General features: G+C 35.8%; 1 protein-coding gene across 2 annotated transcripts; it reads right to left on the bottom strand.

The window, feature by feature from the left end:
- Positions 1 to 149: 149 nt before the first annotated feature.
- acad9 (acyl-CoA dehydrogenase family, member 9) lies at positions 150 to 14,835 on the bottom strand. Of its 2 annotated transcripts, XM_046874599.1 has the most exons (18): positions 14,552 to 14,834; positions 12,262 to 12,355; positions 12,075 to 12,176; positions 11,877 to 11,983; positions 10,306 to 10,406; positions 10,132 to 10,210; positions 7,760 to 7,934; positions 7,504 to 7,577; positions 7,313 to 7,388; positions 7,160 to 7,230; positions 6,037 to 6,156; positions 5,249 to 5,377; positions 4,756 to 4,835; positions 4,539 to 4,665; positions 3,740 to 3,817; positions 2,823 to 2,951; positions 587 to 659; positions 150 to 384 (listed from the first exon to the last, which is right to left on the bottom strand). In XM_046874599.1, exons 1-18 carry the CDS (start codon positions 14,738 to 14,740, stop codon positions 284 to 286), a joined length of 1,905 nt encoding a protein of 634 aa, XP_046730555.1. In that variant the 5' UTR covers positions 14,741 to 14,834; the 3' UTR covers positions 150 to 283. The 2 variants fall into 2 exon arrangements, with proteins under 2 accessions (XP_046730555.1, XP_046730556.1); XM_046874600.1 differs by lacking the exons at positions 150 to 384; positions 587 to 659; positions 2,823 to 2,951 and adding an exon at positions 3,184 to 3,551 and having other exon boundaries at positions 14,552 to 14,835.
- Positions 14,836 to 17,770: the final 2,935 nt, after the last annotated feature.

The raw sequence follows: 17,770 nt of genomic DNA, 5'->3' as shown, positions 1-17,770 counted from the left end.
CATCATTAAAGCCCAGTGTAAATTAAGCAGAATCAAAATGTTATAATTCTGTTCAATTAATACAGTAAAGTAGTATAGAAAAAAACATGGTGATAGGTATTTACAATAATATATTTTGATAAGATTAAGATGGCAGATTGCATATTCAGTTAAATGAACACATGAAACTTTTATTATTAAATGAAAAAAGTGGGAAAGCTACACAAGGTTGTCCATATTGACTTAAACCCATCATCCAGAATTAGCATTAGCATTTTCAAATGCAGTAGTTACAAGCACTACATTAGAATGTTCTTTCGAGAGGGTGGGAGCAGATATATGCCCGCTTCTCCAGGACTTCCTGGGCAATCTTCTTAATGTTGGCGTCATTGTTCTCGGGGGAATCTGCAATGAACATACTTTAATTACTGACACAAACCAATCCATTCTGCAGAAGTGACAGAAGGTGTCTCATGCAGCTGAAACTATTAGTTTGAGTGTAAATGGAAGGCTAGTGCAAACCCTACTCTGCATGCTGGAGCTTTGTCTTGCAGTGCTAGTAAATGTACCAGGCCTGGTCTCAATTACTGTTTTACGCTGTACTCACTTTTTTGCATCTGAGTCATCCAGTAGTTGTTTTTGAAGTAAGCGTCCTTGCAGAAGGTGTTTGCGAGCAGCACCTACTCCAGTAAAAAAAAGAACAATGTGTTACTGTAGAAAACACCACAGCTTGTTTGTAAGAGTGTTTCACAGCAAAGACCAAAGAATAAGAATGAAGCATGCAGCTGTTTTAATACAAAAGGTGTTCCTGCAGTAGTTAATATCAAGTCATCAAACACAATAAGAACAGAAATATTGGATGCAATAATTCAGCATGGTGTCATTATTACTTCCCTTGATTAGACCAATCTTACTATTTAACACACCTGGAGCCTCATCTCATTATGCAAATCATTTTTGCATAATTTATTGTATTAATATTATGCTTTTTTTGGTGAAATTGTGTTATCTGAACTGAAAAACTAGAAATTAATAAAATAATCACACTGAATTTTTTATTTAAAGTATTGCAACAAATTAGAAAAAAGTATCAAACCAAGTATTAAAATATTTTACAACAAACATTATTTTTCCTTAAGTTCAACATAAAATGTAACAATTATTGTACAAAAGAGAGGTAATACAAACTAGAACCAATCTCAAACTGTAGCCACAAGGCGAGAACAAAGTTTTTAAGGCTACACAAATTTTACATAGCAAATTGGACTGTTTCTATTTCAATAAAAGTGGCAGGTTTCACTTCAAGAACAGCAGTTGCTCAGCTTTTTAGCAGGAGAGATGGTTCCTCCTCCATTGAGAGCATGAGATGCTGCACTGAATAGTCTATCACTCTCTGTGCTGGTGCTTGGGGCAGATAAATACCTGCATTCAATCGGTGGAAAGCGCTTTTTGTTCATGCGCCGGTAGTCAAGTAGATTATCGCTTCTGAAAATGGGTAGTTCAGCAAGATATGTGCCCAGTTGTGATGTAGGGGTGACACTACTGCTAAAATTACTTCCATACCGCTGACATGATTTCTCTTTTCTAGGTAGCGCTGTAATAAAGGGTAGAGCAAGAGTGTAATCTGAGCGCTAAATGCGGGGCGGCATATTTTCGGTTTGTATTTTTAGGCTTTTTTTTTTCTTTCAGCCAAAAGCCAATAATACTATTTTTTCCACCATATTTTTGGCGGCTGAAAATACGGTGCATCCCTAATTTTAATTAATAATTAAAAAGTCTATTTGATCTACTTCCTTTCATTTTGTTTTTTGGATTGAGGTGTGGCCATCACACACTTAACACAAGTGGCCACTTTCAGTTTTTTCAGTTTTTTCAGTTGTGGGAACCAAGTTTTCCAGAACAGAATGCCTTTTCCCTTGGCAGGATAATGTTAGTGATTTCATTTTGAACTCTGTACAGATTCATATTGGCTTGTTAACTGGCTGGCAGGCTACAAATGATAGTTGAACTATGCCAGCTGTCAAGTACAGACATCACATTTAGATGAAACCCAACATGAAATGTTAGACCGAACATGAAACAGTTTCAATTATTCCAATTTCTTATATTTTTTTTTTTTAAGGAAACCTTATTACAACGTGTTCTTACTAATTGCTCCTGATGTATTCAGTGATTTCATTCATCCACCCTTGGAAACCTCACTGTGTATTCACACTGCAGCAAAGCAATGCACTGTTGCTTTCTAAAGTGATGTACATCTGTGATGTACTGCATCTGTTCTTCAATGCAATGGAAGTAAAACAATATGGCGATACTTTTTTTTTTTGTTAATGTTTCTCAAATTTTATTGAATTTTAAACACACAACCATTAAATAAGTAACTAAGATGTACAGTATTATTAGTGTATTTCCTGTGTATTTCTTATACACTTGGTAAAAACATGGATAAAGTACAAATTAATAAATTAAAAGATGTATCCAGCGTAGTTACTTCCTGCTTTTTTGTGGTGTTTGAGAGGCATACATGACTATACATGTGTCTTTCAGTCATTAAATAGATTTAATCACCATTTGTTTGTATATTTGTTTTGTCTTTTGTTTTTATGCTCCTAAAGACCTCTGCATAGGACTTGAGTGTTACAATATAAAACAATAGGGGGAAAAACCTTTTGCAGGGTTTCATGCATATTACTTTGTAGTGTATTGTTTTCATGTGAAGTTAGTTTGAGGTTTTTAGTTAAAAGGCTGCTCCATTTAGTTGAATAGATGCTGATGATAGTCTGTTTGGTTAAAAGGCAGTCTGGTATTTGGTTGACAGGTTTGGTTGATGGTGGATTATTTACCTCATGATCGTGGTTGCGAAGGCCGATGCTGATTGAGCGGCTGGCACGGGACAGCACTGCCGTCATCGCATACAGATTAATCAGTGTATCAGCCACTCTTTTCAGCACTAGTTGCTCATCTACTATAGTCTAAAACACAGAATGATACACAACTGACCAATTTAAAAAAAAAAAAAAAACACCATTAATTGTAAAAGGCAAATGCAACAAAAACACAAAGGTTATGTAATGATTCTGTCCAAATAACAGCATGGAAGTGGCAAAAGAGATGTATATAAAAGACTTCAGTCAGTTGTCACATACGTAGTGCATGCATTGTGACTCTTTTCAAACTTGACATATTCCATGCACAGTGCAGATGTAAGTGGTGGAGTAATGATTTATTGCTTTAAAGATTTCTTTCACATGTAAAAGAAAATAAACAGTGTTTGAATCAACCAGAAAAACATCATTCGGAAATCTCATGTCTCTTTGTGACTGGAGTCCTAATTACAATAGTATGGCCTTCTTTTAACTAAATATTGAAGACAGGGTGATGAGAACTCAGGACAGCTGTCTTACACATGAGGCCACACATTACCTCAGTACAACAGGAAATAGGGGAATATCAAGGCGGTCCCAGAAATACTCTACAGGCCCACACTAATTACCCTCCACCTCCTTATGGCAACCAGCAACACTCTGGGATGTTAAACCAATAGAGTTTTTTCTCTGGCAGTATTTGAAAATCTGAAAAGGAAGTGATCACATAAAAACCCAAAAGGCAAAGGAAAAGTGAGGAAGGATACAGAAATTCTATCGCAGGGGCAGTAAAAAAAAAAGCAAGTTTACCAGAGAATTTCTGCAAAATCTATGTAATTAAATAAATCAACATATTTATTTAAACATTTAGTGAGCATTCAGTAGAATAGATTTACCTTTCCATATCTGTAGAGTAGACTTTCCACAGTAGAGCCAAACAAGGCCACATTCTGCTCAAACATCTTAGTACTTTCCTGTGGGAGAAAGAAATTCATTTATTTGTATTATATGTACCAGTACAACATTTTTTTTAACTATTAAATCTTTTGGTTGCAATATGTACTTTAATTTTCAGACAAAAATGCATGTTGTTTTTCTCCATTTATGAATCGAAAAATGTGTATTTTAAGTCAAACGACCAAATCTAATCTAATCTAATCAAAATCAAATCTAATTGTGACCACAATGTCTCCAATATAATAATAAAATAATGGCCTGCAATAGGTCATGTGTTGTTCATCTGAGGGTGTGTTTACCTAATTTGAAGACCAAATCTAAGGACCAGATGAACCAGATACATGGCAAAGTTTAGCATTGATGGAAAGTGGTCACCACTTAAAAAGTTTAGGACGGACTGTTTATAGCTAATATAAGGTAAGTGAAGACAGGGGAATATATCTCCTGGATATTCCAGATTAAAGCATAGTTTAAATTCTATTTTTAGTTGTAATTCTTTTATAAATTAAACATTGTAACAATTTGGGGTGGCAAATTCATTTTGGGGCAAATCACATCCCTCAGTAAGTGATTAGTTTTCTGTAACAGCCTGCACCATCATCCATCATCTTTTACTTCTTAACTCAGGATTTCTATAAAGATGTGTGCATATAAAATTATTATATTAATATGCAGTACTTAGTTAGACACCAAAAATGTATGACATGAGCACAAGAGTGAATAACCAAATTTAGATACCGTCAAACTGGGGTGAACTACGCCATCCTTGCCAGTCAGGCCAAAGTCGACAGTCCTTCCCAAAGAGTCCTTTAACTTCTTTCCCAAAATCTCAAATACCACACCAACGTTCCCCTTTTTCATCTCGCTATAAAAGGCAGCCACAAACAAGCAGTTTACCTTGCTGCATTTTTTAACTGTGATGAAGCAGGCAGACATATTTACAGTTTACACATACTTGATTTTTCCTGTTAGGATTTTGCCTGCATACTGCATTCCTGTGAGAGCAATGTACATCCTTAGGATCTCATTGGTTCCCTACAAGCAGATAGAAAAAAATAAAAGGTAAATTATGAGACATGTTCCAATCAAGTTGTGTGTGCCCTCTAGTGGAGGCATATAAAAACAACTGTTACAATTTACACATCACTAAAAGACAAAAAAAAAAATGTCCTAAAGTAACACACCCATGTGCTTAGTGGAAATGAAGGATGGTATATGCTTAAAGGCATGGGTTAAACAGCTGTCATGTGGTTTGCCACAATTTCATTTATATTGCATAGATGACTAAAGAAAAACAAGAATTATGTCCTTATATCAATATTTGGTGAATCACCAGAGTTATTAACAAACAAACTAATAAAAAATAAAGCCTGATAAACCACAATATGTGAGAAAAATAGAAGTGGAACAATGTGTAGTATAGAAGTTAAATGTGCACTCAAAAATACCTCGAAGATCTGCAGGATTCGACAGTCTCTGAGGTACCGCTCAATGGGGTAGTTCTTGGTATATCCAACTCCTCCCAAAACTTGTAATGCCTCACTCACACAAATCCAACCACCCTCAGAGCTGAACACCTGCACACAGAACACATGAAAATACCACACCACAAATATGAAATACATCTGAACTACTTACTTACCTATTTATGTATTTGTTTGATTGTTTATTTATTTATTCATCCATCCATTCATTCATCTATTGAATGTTTTTATTTCCCACTGTTGCCTGAGGGGTTAATAGATTGATAAATGAATGTGTTTGAATCAGCCAATAAAAAGATTTTACTGTGTTATAATTAGGGCTGCAACAACTAATCGAACAAATCTGGCAAAGTTCGCTGTCTACGAATTCTGGTAAAAGTCAATTCAATTAAATTAAACCAGTGCGAACAAACACAATCCAAAAGCAGCAAATAACAGCACCCGTAAACAATTAAATTTTTTAGTCATTTTTGTGGTTTTCTGGAGGTTTTTGTAATATGCTGGAACATATGGAGGAGGCACATATTTGATCTGGTGAACTGCTCTCAGGAAAAAAAAGAAAAGAATCAGATGGATAACATTGCTGTCAAGGACTTTATTAGATGCCTTCCTCAAAGACAAGATGTTTCCTCCTTCCTCCTCTGTTATTGCTAATCAGCTAACTGATTATATCAAAAATTAAAAACTCAAAGGCAAGACAAACACAAAAAGGCAAACATCCGAGTTGTTAAAATTGGACTAAACAAATTTACCTTCACCATGGCTGCCTCAACAGAGCAGTCAGGAACTCCAGGCCGGTCCATCAATCCAGCAGTCAGATATGCCATGCTCTCCATCACAAACACATTCTGGGCCATGATGGCAAACTTCTCCTGTAGCACAAACAACAAAAACATTTTGTTCCAAAAAAACTGGGAAACTGTGCACAATGTATTTAAAAATATTGTAATAAATATTTTATAAATATTATATTATATAAACATCATTATAATTATTATAGATACAATTTCTTAAATATTTTATTCATAATAAAAACATGTTTAAACTAAAAATAATAATAAAAAAAAATTAATTATGTATTGAATTTGACTGATGCAACATGTTGAGACAGGGCCATTTTCCCCAGTTTTGCATCTCCTCATTGAATCTGCTGAAGTTGCTGAAGTTTAAGGAGAGAAATGTTGTCCCACTTTTACTTTTCTACTATCAAGCCACGTTGTAATATGTAATATGTAGTATGCGATTTAGCATTGTCTGAAGGTCATTTTTACATATGGCTTCTACTAGAATTGTGTTCACAAAAAAAATAATTCTGGAGGTGTATAAGCACAAGCAGTGATTTCCATTACAGAATAATGCCTGTTTTTAATGCAGTGCCACCTGAGGTCCTGAAGATCCCGAGCAGAGATTTTTCTGATATTATGTACTGTAGATTATGGCATATTCAAATTTAAGCTGAGGAACATTATTCTGATAAACTTTGCAGATACAGTTATTTCTTAGGGACTCTGGGTTAAAAAGAGTCTTATAGAGGTAATCATGTTACTGACCTGTTGACAACTGACCTATTTATTTGAAGAAAAAAAAATGTTTCTCCAGCAGTTTCTTTTTATTTTTCCTGACTTCTGTTGCCCCATCCCAAATTTTTTGTGTGTTCTGCCATCCAATCCCAATTACCTTATTTTCTCCCCCCCATAAAATTGTACGTTTCCTCAGTATAAACACTTGATATTTTTTCTGTGGTCTGTTGTGAATAAAATATAGGTTTGTAAGATTCGTAAATTATTGCATTCTGTTTTTATTTACATTTTACACAGCATCGTAACTTTTGGAATTGAGGTTGTAGTTGCCATTAATCTACAGTGACAGTCATACCTGAATCATTTCAAATTCAGCGAGTTTCTTGTTGAACTGCTTCCTTGTGCCTGCGTATTCCGCCGACATCTCTGTAAAACAAAGTGATGCTTATTTTTCATGATCCAGTGTTTTAAAGTATAAAACAATTAGTTTCATTTTTTTTTTTCATACCAATCAGCTTCTTTATCATTCCTGCACTTGCACTTCCCATGCTGAACCTTCCACTATTCAGGATGTTCATAGCAATCTGTGGAGGCACAAACGCATTACACTGTAACATGCATCACAAATCCATCACTAATGATAACTTAATTTGTCCTAAATACTGCAGAACACTACTCAGTGTGGCGCTGTGTAATCACCTTAAAACCACCACCAACTTCACCAATCACATTCTCCACTGGCACTTTCGTATTTTCAAATGCCACCTCACATGCTAAAAACAACAGGCAAAATTAAAGTAGTCATTAACAAGTGATGAGTATGGAGAAAGCATTTTTTTATCCACACTTTAAAAATATTACTTTAAAAATTATATGGTGTATATTTACGCCAAAATTCAGTACATGAACTACATATTAGCTTAATGATCATAAGAGATCAAGGATGGGAACTAACTGTTAGAGCCTCTAATTCCCAGCTTGTCCTCAGGTTTGCCGCTGGTCACTCCACCAAACGCTTTCTCCACAATGAAGGCTGTTATCTTGTCTTTCTTTTGGCCGTCCTTGTCCAAAACCTCTGTTCTTGCAAACACTGTCATGATGTCTGCCATGCCACCATTGGAAATCCAGATCTTAAAAGGGTCAAAAATAAAATGTGCAGAATCTTTGTTTGTACCAGTTTTAGCTTTAATCAATAAAAGTATATTTATCTTTACTGAGTTCTGCATTAAGCATGAAGAAAATAATGCAGATAAGAATTGGAAGATCTCAACTAAAACATTTTCTATAACATCTGCTGCAAACTGCAGTAATGTGACAGAGACTTGCAAGTGACATTTTCTTCACAACACATAATTAAACATAGTATATATATTACTACAATTTATAAAAAAAAAAAAAAAAAGGATAAAATATCAGTTTGCAGATGGCCTTATCCAGAGCAACTTACATTCATACATACATTGGTCCAATGCCTTAACTTGGTGTGGCTTAGTTCAATGACTTAACCACTAAGCTACCACCTCCCGTTATCAAATTTCCTATAATAAGGATGAATACATTGTACAGAAAACCTGAATGTTTTCTGTAGATAACAAAAAAAGCTTTTTAAAAGCTATGAACTCAAAAGAAACCTGCACTAAGATTCTGATTTGATGCATGCATTTTGAACAGGATTTTGAGTGAGATAGACCATAGACCACTATTGTTTGGAAACAATAGTTTGATAAATATGATTTACATATGACGAACATAATTACTCGAACATAACATCTTTTTTGATCGTACAGAAAAGAGCAATAAATCATTTGAATATGAAAAGAGTCTACTTTTATTTGTATACACTCATAACAACAAAATGCTGTGCTTTTGTAAAAGAAAAAAGAAACAGACAGGGTGCACGCTCTCCCGTCTTGGTCATCTCTCTGCATAAATTAAACAACCTTAGTCTCAGTGAATACTTGCCCCACAGACATAATAAATAAATGAATAGATAGCGTGAAATGTTTACTTTTATATAAACTAGAAAAAATAAAAAATAGTATTATAATAGTATTAATTAAATGTAATACATTTTCATGCAGAAAGTGTGTTTATAAGCTATTTCTATTACATAAACATTCAGTACTCTGCAAGTTTTAAACAGGTTTAAAAGAATGCTGTAAAGTAAAAATGTTTTCAAAAACCTAAATGTGTATTTCTTACTAATTAACAAAATGGAAAGTAAATTTTTGTTTGAGAAACAGTGAAACACAGGATTTTGAGTGAGATAGACCATAGACCACTATTGTTTGGAAACAATAGTTTGATAAATATGTACAAGGATGTTTATGGTTTCTTTAACATAAAGGCTTAAAAATACAAGTGCTACATAAAAAGTTACAAAGTTCCATAAGTCTTCAACAGTCACCTGGAAATATCAGGGATTGCTGTCTTCTAGTAATATTTTTTTTCTGAGCCTATGGCCATGTATATCTCCATAGTAAAACAAAAGAATTTCTGATATTTCAAATGTACATGTTATTCTTATTTATCTTTCTTTTACATTTTTAATTGATTAAATGTTTCTGAATTTATGATGGAAAAAAATTCAAGAAATAATGTTTGCCTGAATCCACCGAATCCATCTGAAGTCATTTTAAGTTAAATAATAATGATAAAATTGCACTCAAAGTGCAAGGTGGAAACAGAGCTTCCTTCTTTTACAAAGCCCCACAGTTATTGCAGTCTCAAAGTTGCTTAAACAAGCCGTTAGTGAATAGATTTTTCTTAGGTAAAGGAGTAGATCTGTGATGTTTGGATGATGTCATCCCCCACTCTCACAAGTTGAACCAAGTTTGACAGTGGTATGGTGGGACAGTGGTATATTCCAGAGATCCCTCATGTCTATGTATATTGCCTTCTGCCCTCTCGAGGTAAACAATGCTTCTGAGGTACCAGTAATCCTGTCCATTTCTTTTTTATGGCCCTGCCGGGTTCATCCTTACTCCCTAACTCTGGACAGAACTGGAGACCATAATATCCATGGAGACCATTTGATCCTTAGAGTTCCTGAGCAGAGTTAAATGTAAGAACCATGAAGATGGATTTGGACTGTAATTAAAATAAAGTCTGCTACAATGGCTTAGGAACAGTCTTACAGTCTTACTCCTTTCATCTCGTACCATCCTTGATTGTCACCACTGGCATACACATTAGGGATACATTTATAAAGATTGGTTTATACAGTTAGAGTTTTACTTCCCTAAAGTTACTTTGGAACAATATCCATTGTTAAAAGTGCTACACAAATAAAACTTAATTACATTTAATTGAATAATTAATAGTCACCTTTGAGCCATTAAGCATGAAATGTTTCCCATCTTCTGTTAAGGTAGCACGACTCTGTATAGAGGCTGCATCACTTCCACTAAAACAAAGAGGACATTCAAACATTCATCATTTTCTAAAATTAAAAAGCATGGAATGTTTTGAATGTGCAATGTAATGATAATGGCATCAGACCTGCCTGGCTCAGTCAGACAGAACGCTGCTATATGCTCTCCTGAAGCCAGTCGAGGCAAGTATTTGGCTTTTTGCTCCTCAGTTCCAGCCAATAGGATTCCCTAAAACAACATTGTATGTGAGGTTTCACTTGGTAATTAATTTTTTTCCAGAGTTTAATATGCTGCCTCAGTGGCTTCAATACAGCAAAACCCAGGTAAATAAATACCTATATAAAATTATAAATAAATAAATGAAAAAGGCGAAAATAAAACCTTTAATGCAACATGTTTATTCAGGATGTCCTTTCTTTACTCGAATATTGTTTAATCAGTAAACATGTTTTACTGATGCGCCAAGTCTCAAATCAGCACCAAAATTCGCCATGATAAATACCCCGAAACGAACATAACATTACTGTCTTTTTTGATCGTACAGAAAAGAGCAATAAATCAATTGAATATGAAAAGGGTCTACTTTTATTTGTATACACTCATAACAAAATGCTATGCTTTTGTAAAAGAAAAAAGAAACAGACAGGGTGCACGCTCTTGGTCATCTCTCTGCATAAATTAAACAACCTTAGTCTCAGTGAATACTTGCCCCACAGACATAATAAATAAATGAATAGAAAGCTTGAAATGTTTACTTTTAAATAAACTAGAAAAAATAGTATTATGAAAAGTATTAATTATGGTACATTTAGAACAGATCAAAATGTGTGATTAATCGCGATTAAATATTTTAATCAATTGAATGTCAGAGCTTCTTGAGTAAAAAAAGTATAGTCAGTACTTCAACTTTACCCAGAGTATTTTAATACATCTGTAGTTATCTGTACTTTTACTTAGGTGAAGGATGTGTACTTTTGCCACCTCCTGCACTACTATCAAAAACTTGTTTTATAGAATTAATCAGAATTAAATGTAATACATTTTCATGCAGAAAGTGTGTTTATAAGCTATTTCTATTACATAAACATTCAGTACTCTGCAAGTTTTAAACAGGTTTAAAAGAATGCTGTAAAGTAAAAATGTTTTCAAAAACCTAAATGTGTATTTCTTACTAATTAACAAAATGGAAAGTAAATGGAAAGAAGAGAAAACTAAAACAAATTGACGTGAAATTGGTGTAAATTAATTATACCAAGTAGGTGCTTATGATCATCAATTTCATATGTTGTTTAAAACAAGGTCATTAACTAAAACTGAAATAGCTGTGAAGAAAGTTTTTTCTTTTTACAGTAATACAATGATCATAAATACATGCACTTACATGCATTTAAAAAAAAATAATACAAATAAGAAAAATGTGCCTTTTTCCAGTGTTCAAATGTTTTGTTATATTTTCATGTGTTTTTTCTGGTTTTGATATGTAGATGGCCTGGAAATTAAGATGAAATCCTGTAAGTTCAATTCTGGATGAATAATTGTCAATGAAATCCATGAACACAAGTTCCTGCTGGGGTGGAGGAATTTTCCGTGTTTAATGAACTCATGATAAAAGTATAATAATTTAGCTACAGCACTGATACAGATGTGTCATGGATGATGTGCGTGTGTGTGTGTGTATTTACTTGCAAAACAACACACCTTTAAGCCAATGGCCTGATGTGCTGCAAGTGTGACAGCAATGGCTCCATCAAGGGATGTGATTTCTCCCAAACGGGCATACATGGTATTAGAGAGACCAAGGCCACCTGAAAAAGGAACAGTGTTCAGTGGCTTAACCCTGAGACTAAGTCTCTCATTATATGTGTAGATGTACAGTGGTGTTTAGATGTCCCTCACCATACTCCTCAGGCACCTGGATTCCAAAGAGCCCCAATAATTTCAGTCCATCCAAAGTTTCAGGTGGGATTTTCGCATCCTCGTCAATCTTTTTCGAATCAACTTAAGGGAGGTGTTGGGTATTAAACATGGCTTCACTTCACAATTAGGAAATGCACTGTTTCAAGAAGCATTGTTCATCACTCACCTTCCTCGCTGAAAAACTTTTCAACTGGAGCAACAAACTGTTTAATCTCTTCTAACTCTTCATTACTTATTTCTGGATAAGGAAAGACTTCATTCTGATGAAAGGAATAGATTGTAAAAAAAAAAATGTGTAACTCAGATAAAGCTGTAGTCACACTTTTCAAAAGGATAAGGGCAAATTGTATTACACCAACTCAACTCAAGCTTTATTTTACATACACAGTATACAAAAGAATTAAATGCCATTACTACGGACCAAGGTGCATAGAGAGTGAAACAGCAAGAGTAACATTATGTAGGTAATGTAAGAACAGAGTAAGTTAAGTGCGAGTGCACAGTCAGAGTGACCATGTGTAATTTCTAATGTGCAATATCTAGAATTTACAAGTCTACACAATGTACAAGTGTGTGCAATATCCAGTGTGTAATAATTAACAGAATGTGCAAATGTCTATAGTAAACAGTAAGTCCCTAAGTGCAGATGTCTGCAGATGTGCTAGTGTGTCCAATGTGCATTTTTAATGTACAGTGAAGTGGCTGAATGCGAGTGTGCGTTAATGTCCATGTTATGCCCATTAATACCTATAGTTGACCATAAAGGAGGAGGAAGCAAGGTCATGGGTGGCACAAGAGTGTTTAGGGCTCAGCTGTGCTCACTTTGTGCTGTTGGGTCTTGCGTTCTGAAGTTTTTAATTTTCCAAACCACACAGTGATGCTACTGGCCAGGATGCTCTCCACAGATACTTTGTGGAAGGTGGTAAGTATGGGTGGGGGAGGCTGGCTCTCTTCAACCTCCTCAGGAAGTGAAGACATTGCTGTGCCTTCTTTAAAGTGGAGTTGGTTTTGGTAGTCCAGGTGAGGTCATCAGAGAAGTGTACACCAAGAAACTTGGTACTACTGACTCTCTCCACTACAGAGCCACTGATGAGCAGGGAAGGGTGGACACCTGACCTTTTCCTGAAGTGGACAACAATCTCCTTTGTTTTGTCTACATTAAGAGACTTCTTGTTGTGACACTATTCCACCAGTTTCACCTTCTCACTGTATCGTGTTTCATCGTCATTGCTGAGGAGGTTGGATTCTGACTTTGCCGTGCAGTCGTGGGTGAGCAAAGTAAACAGCAGTGGGCTGAGTACACAGCCTTGAGGGGGACCTGTGCACAATTTGATGCCTGATGTTCTGCTGATGATGTGCACTGACTGTAGTCTCTCAGTCAGGAAGTCTAGAATCAAGCTGCAGAGTGAAGTGTTAAGTCTGAGAAAAAAACATTTTTCGACCAGTTGCTGAAGGATGATTTTATTGACTGCTGAGCTGAAGTCAACAAACATCATTCTGACATTTGTGTCCTTTGTGTCCAGATGTGAGAGGACAGAGTGCAGGGTGTAGGAGATGGTGTCATCGGTGGAACGGTTGAAACAGTATGCAAATTGGAGTGAGTCTAGTAAGGTGGGCATAGCAGAGTAAATGTGCCTCTTGACTAGATGCTCAATGCACTTCATCATGATGGGAGTCAGTGCTACCAGACGGTAATCATTGAGACACCTCACTTCTTCAACACCGGGATGAACCACACCATGGCTCGGGGCGATGTTGAAGATGTCTGTGAGGACACCTGCCAGCTGGTCAGCACAGTCCCTGAGCACGCTCCCTGGTATGTTATCCGGGAGTTCACCTTTCTATATTTTTTATAGATAGTGTCCTCCATCTTCTAACATTTTAGGGAGATGGGGTCACTGTTGCTGGCATGTGATGTGATTTTGTGGCCAGTTAAGGAATAAATGCCCTGCCACTTGCACCTGGGTTCCTTAGTATCACAGAATTGATTGCTAATTTTCTGTGCATACTGGTGTTTTGCTTTCTTGATGGCTTTGGAAATCTGAGCCCTGGCTGACCAGAGTGGTCCTTCTACTCCCAACTTGAAGGCAGCATCTCTCTGTCTAAGCAGGATATGTACCGCACCTGTCATCCACAGCATTCTGGTTAAGCACATGTGGTTATGTTTTTTCCACAGTAACATCCTAAATGCACTTCTCTATGTATCCAGTCACAGAAGAAGTGTATTTATCCAGACAAATGTGCTGGTCATAGGTGGCAGCTTCCCTGAACCTAGCCTGTGCACTCAAAACAGTCAATCTTACATTTTACCAATAAAATTACATGATATTTCTGATAACTGGAGTGATTCATTAATGAATTATTTATTTGTACTCTAAAAGTAAATTTTAAGGCAGATGTTTCATTCAGACATGCTTGATCGAATTTAATTACATAATATTAACCCAGACACCCACCTTATTCACTTTTCCTAGGAACAGATCTTTAGCGTACGCTAAACTCCTTGAGCTAGACTGCACGCAGCGGTGAGGTGTTCTATGGCAGCAGGTCATCTCTTTACCGAGTCGCGCCGAGAGTAAAGTCCTACCAAGGTTAGCTGTCTTTGACAAAGCAATAATTCTGCTGAAGTTCATTGTTTTGTACATAACGTTTTCACTTTAGTTACCTCAGGTTGCAGCTGTAACCGGTTAAAACCTTTACCCTACATTCGTCGCGTAGAGATGACGACATGATCTTGCATCAAGGAGTATACATTGTTGTCGGTAGAGGGCAGTATTTGCAAAGGTTTGAGGGGAAGATTTTCCAGGCTGTCCTGCCTATCTTGTAACCTTGTGTACCTACACTGATCAGGCATAAAATTATGACGGGCATATGCACCCTGACTGGTTTGTAGCTACGCAGCCCTAAATTAGCAAAAATTCTTCAGCAATTTAAGCTACAGTAGCTCATCTGCTGGATTGGACCACATAGGCCAGCCTACGCTCCACACACGCTTGGCCGCCCATGATTATGTTACCAGTAAACCCACTGTTCCTTCCTTGGACCCATTTTAATACATACTGACTGCATTTTTGGAGATGCTCTGACCCTGTCATCTAGCAATCACAATTTGGTTCTTGTCAAACTCGCTCAAATCCTTACGCTTGCTCGTTTTTCTTGTTTTTAACACATCAACTTTGAGAACAAAATGTCCACTTGCTGCCTAATATACCCCCAAACAGTGATAATCAGTGTTATTCACTTTACCAGTCCTAAAGTTATCTCTGATTGGTCTGATCATTTTTCATGTACTCTATGTCAATTTTAGTACTATCTAACCACAGCACTGCCCTTTTTTGTTCTTAATGTTTTATTTATGTACTAGCCTATTATTGTTCTTTAAATATTTATTCTTAAAATATACTTCCAGCATTTTCATGTTGAAATAGTCAGAAATAAGTTTGTTAGTCAGAAAATAAGTGACATTTTCCTCACATCTTGTATCAGAGCATGACCCATAATCTGCTGTAGGTTATAGCTTTCAAACAATAACGTCTGTTTCCGTATTTTCCGCAGTACAGTCTCAGTCTCTCAGTCTCTCAGTCTCTCTCTCTCAGTCTCTCTCTCTCTCTCTCTCTCTCTCTCTCATCCTCACCCTCACCCTCACCCTCCCCCTCACCTTGAGCCAGAGCTAGACAAGCGCTGTTCAGATACTCTGCACTATTCATTATACAAGGGAGAGGGAGAAAAAATAACACAATCATGTATCCGGCTGATTTTCTGGAGTGTCCACTACAGCATAAATGGTTTTGCCATTTGTTTCTAATTCTGAATAATACTATTTTGATTTGGAAAGTGAAGTGTTTAATAAATAAATTAAATAAAGACATGCTCACAAATTACAGAACTTTACAAAAGGTATTGTTTGCTTTTAATTATCTACAACAGTAGTTGGGGCAGTTTCATGGAAAGCATTTTATAATTTGGAAAATGCAAAAGCGCTGTTGAATGCACTCACCATCTGTCCCTCAGTCATTACCATCTAAACTGTAGTAGCTGCAGGTTCAGGTAGTGTGACATTTGCAGCTATTTAAAATGCTTTTAATTATTCTTTAGTCCTCATTAGTCCAGAGATACTCAGCAAGACATAAAATACTCTTCAGTTTTACTCAAATAAACACAGAAATGGACCCTTACTTAATGATGGTGTGAATTGTTTAGAGCAGGCAACTGAGTACAAAGTACAAAGCAAATTTTCCAAAAGTCATTTTGCAGCGAATGTTGTGAAAACCTGATGCAACACAAGGCAACTTACTTTTGCACCATTAAAACTAAAACTGTGTGAAAATGCTTGGTTGATTAAGCTCTCAATGGCACCGTCTAAAGGCAATATATATATATATATATATATATATATATATATATATATATATATATATATATATATATATATATATATTTACAACTACTGTGTTGCTATAAAGTACATACAGTTGAGGCAAAATGTGTACCTAAACCTAAGCTAAAAAATTATTTTCACATCTCTATACATTTCATGTTAACATAAATATTTATGTTAAATCAGATATGGTATCTACTTTATTTCCATGAATGGTCATTAAAAAATATTTTACTTAGAAGACACTTTATCTAAATAAACTGTTGTCGCCTTCTACAAGCTTAGGTCAATACTGAAAAAAACTTGCACAGTCTTCCTGACAGAACTGGTGAAAATCCTCCTGCTGATTGTCAGGCACTCTGATACTGTATACTGACTTGCCAAATAAAAGGTACAGTAACATGAATTGTGTGAAGTCTCAAAAGACTTGAAATTGAGAAACAATTAAATTGAATATATTTGTCTTGGTGTATGTTCCTTTGGCACCAAATGTAGTCCATACGATAAACTTTAGATTCAAATCAAACAAAAGAACAAACTCAAAACTCTTTAATCTGTAAGTCACTGTATTTAGGACAAATGATGGTGTCTAGGCTTTGTATAATAAAGAGATGGTTTGTCAATAACAGCAATATTCTTATAGCATACCTTTATAAATAAACCCTAATTACGATATATTTAATTTATAATATTTATTTTTGTGAATTTAATAGAACATTGTGCTTCACTACCCCTACAACTGTTGTGTTTAACATCTTTTGTCACTTGTTTAATTTGTCGTACTGAAAATAAACACAGGCCTAAAGTAACCATTTGACACCCTATTCCACACATCCTCTATCATGTTACATGTGTAGCTGGTCTACTGCTAACCGGTGCTACTCTTGTCTGTGTTGTGATCAAGGAAGGCTCAGGACACTTTCGTTTCAGTCACCAGAGAACTTTTATTGACAGTATCGCCACCAATCAACACTCCTCGTCTCTCACCTCTGTGGATTAATGTCAATAAAGGAGATAAATCACTCGTGGGCACCTTGTGACAATGCATTCCTCCCTCCAGCATATGCAATTCAACCTGATCACTTGAAAATGCCGTCCGCATAACACCAAGAGCGAATCTCAAAATAGAAGTCTCTTAACAGCAAACAGCAAAATTAACACTTAATACCCAAAGAAAGAAAATGGAAATAATACAGCAATCCAAATAATGATTTTTGTGAAAAAGCAAATTATGTATTATGTTTATATTGTACTCATAGCTCGTTACATTCACCCCTTCCGGATTTCAATAAAATCC

Source organism: Silurus meridionalis, chromosome 19, assembly GCF_014805685.1.
Source record: "Silurus meridionalis isolate SWU-2019-XX chromosome 19, ASM1480568v1, whole genome shotgun sequence".
In the NCBI taxonomy this organism is placed as follows: domain Eukaryota; kingdom Metazoa; phylum Chordata; class Actinopteri; order Siluriformes; family Siluridae; genus Silurus; species Silurus meridionalis.
The sequence above is the reverse complement of the archived record's forward strand: the minus strand, read 5'-3'. Positions and strand labels throughout refer to the sequence as shown.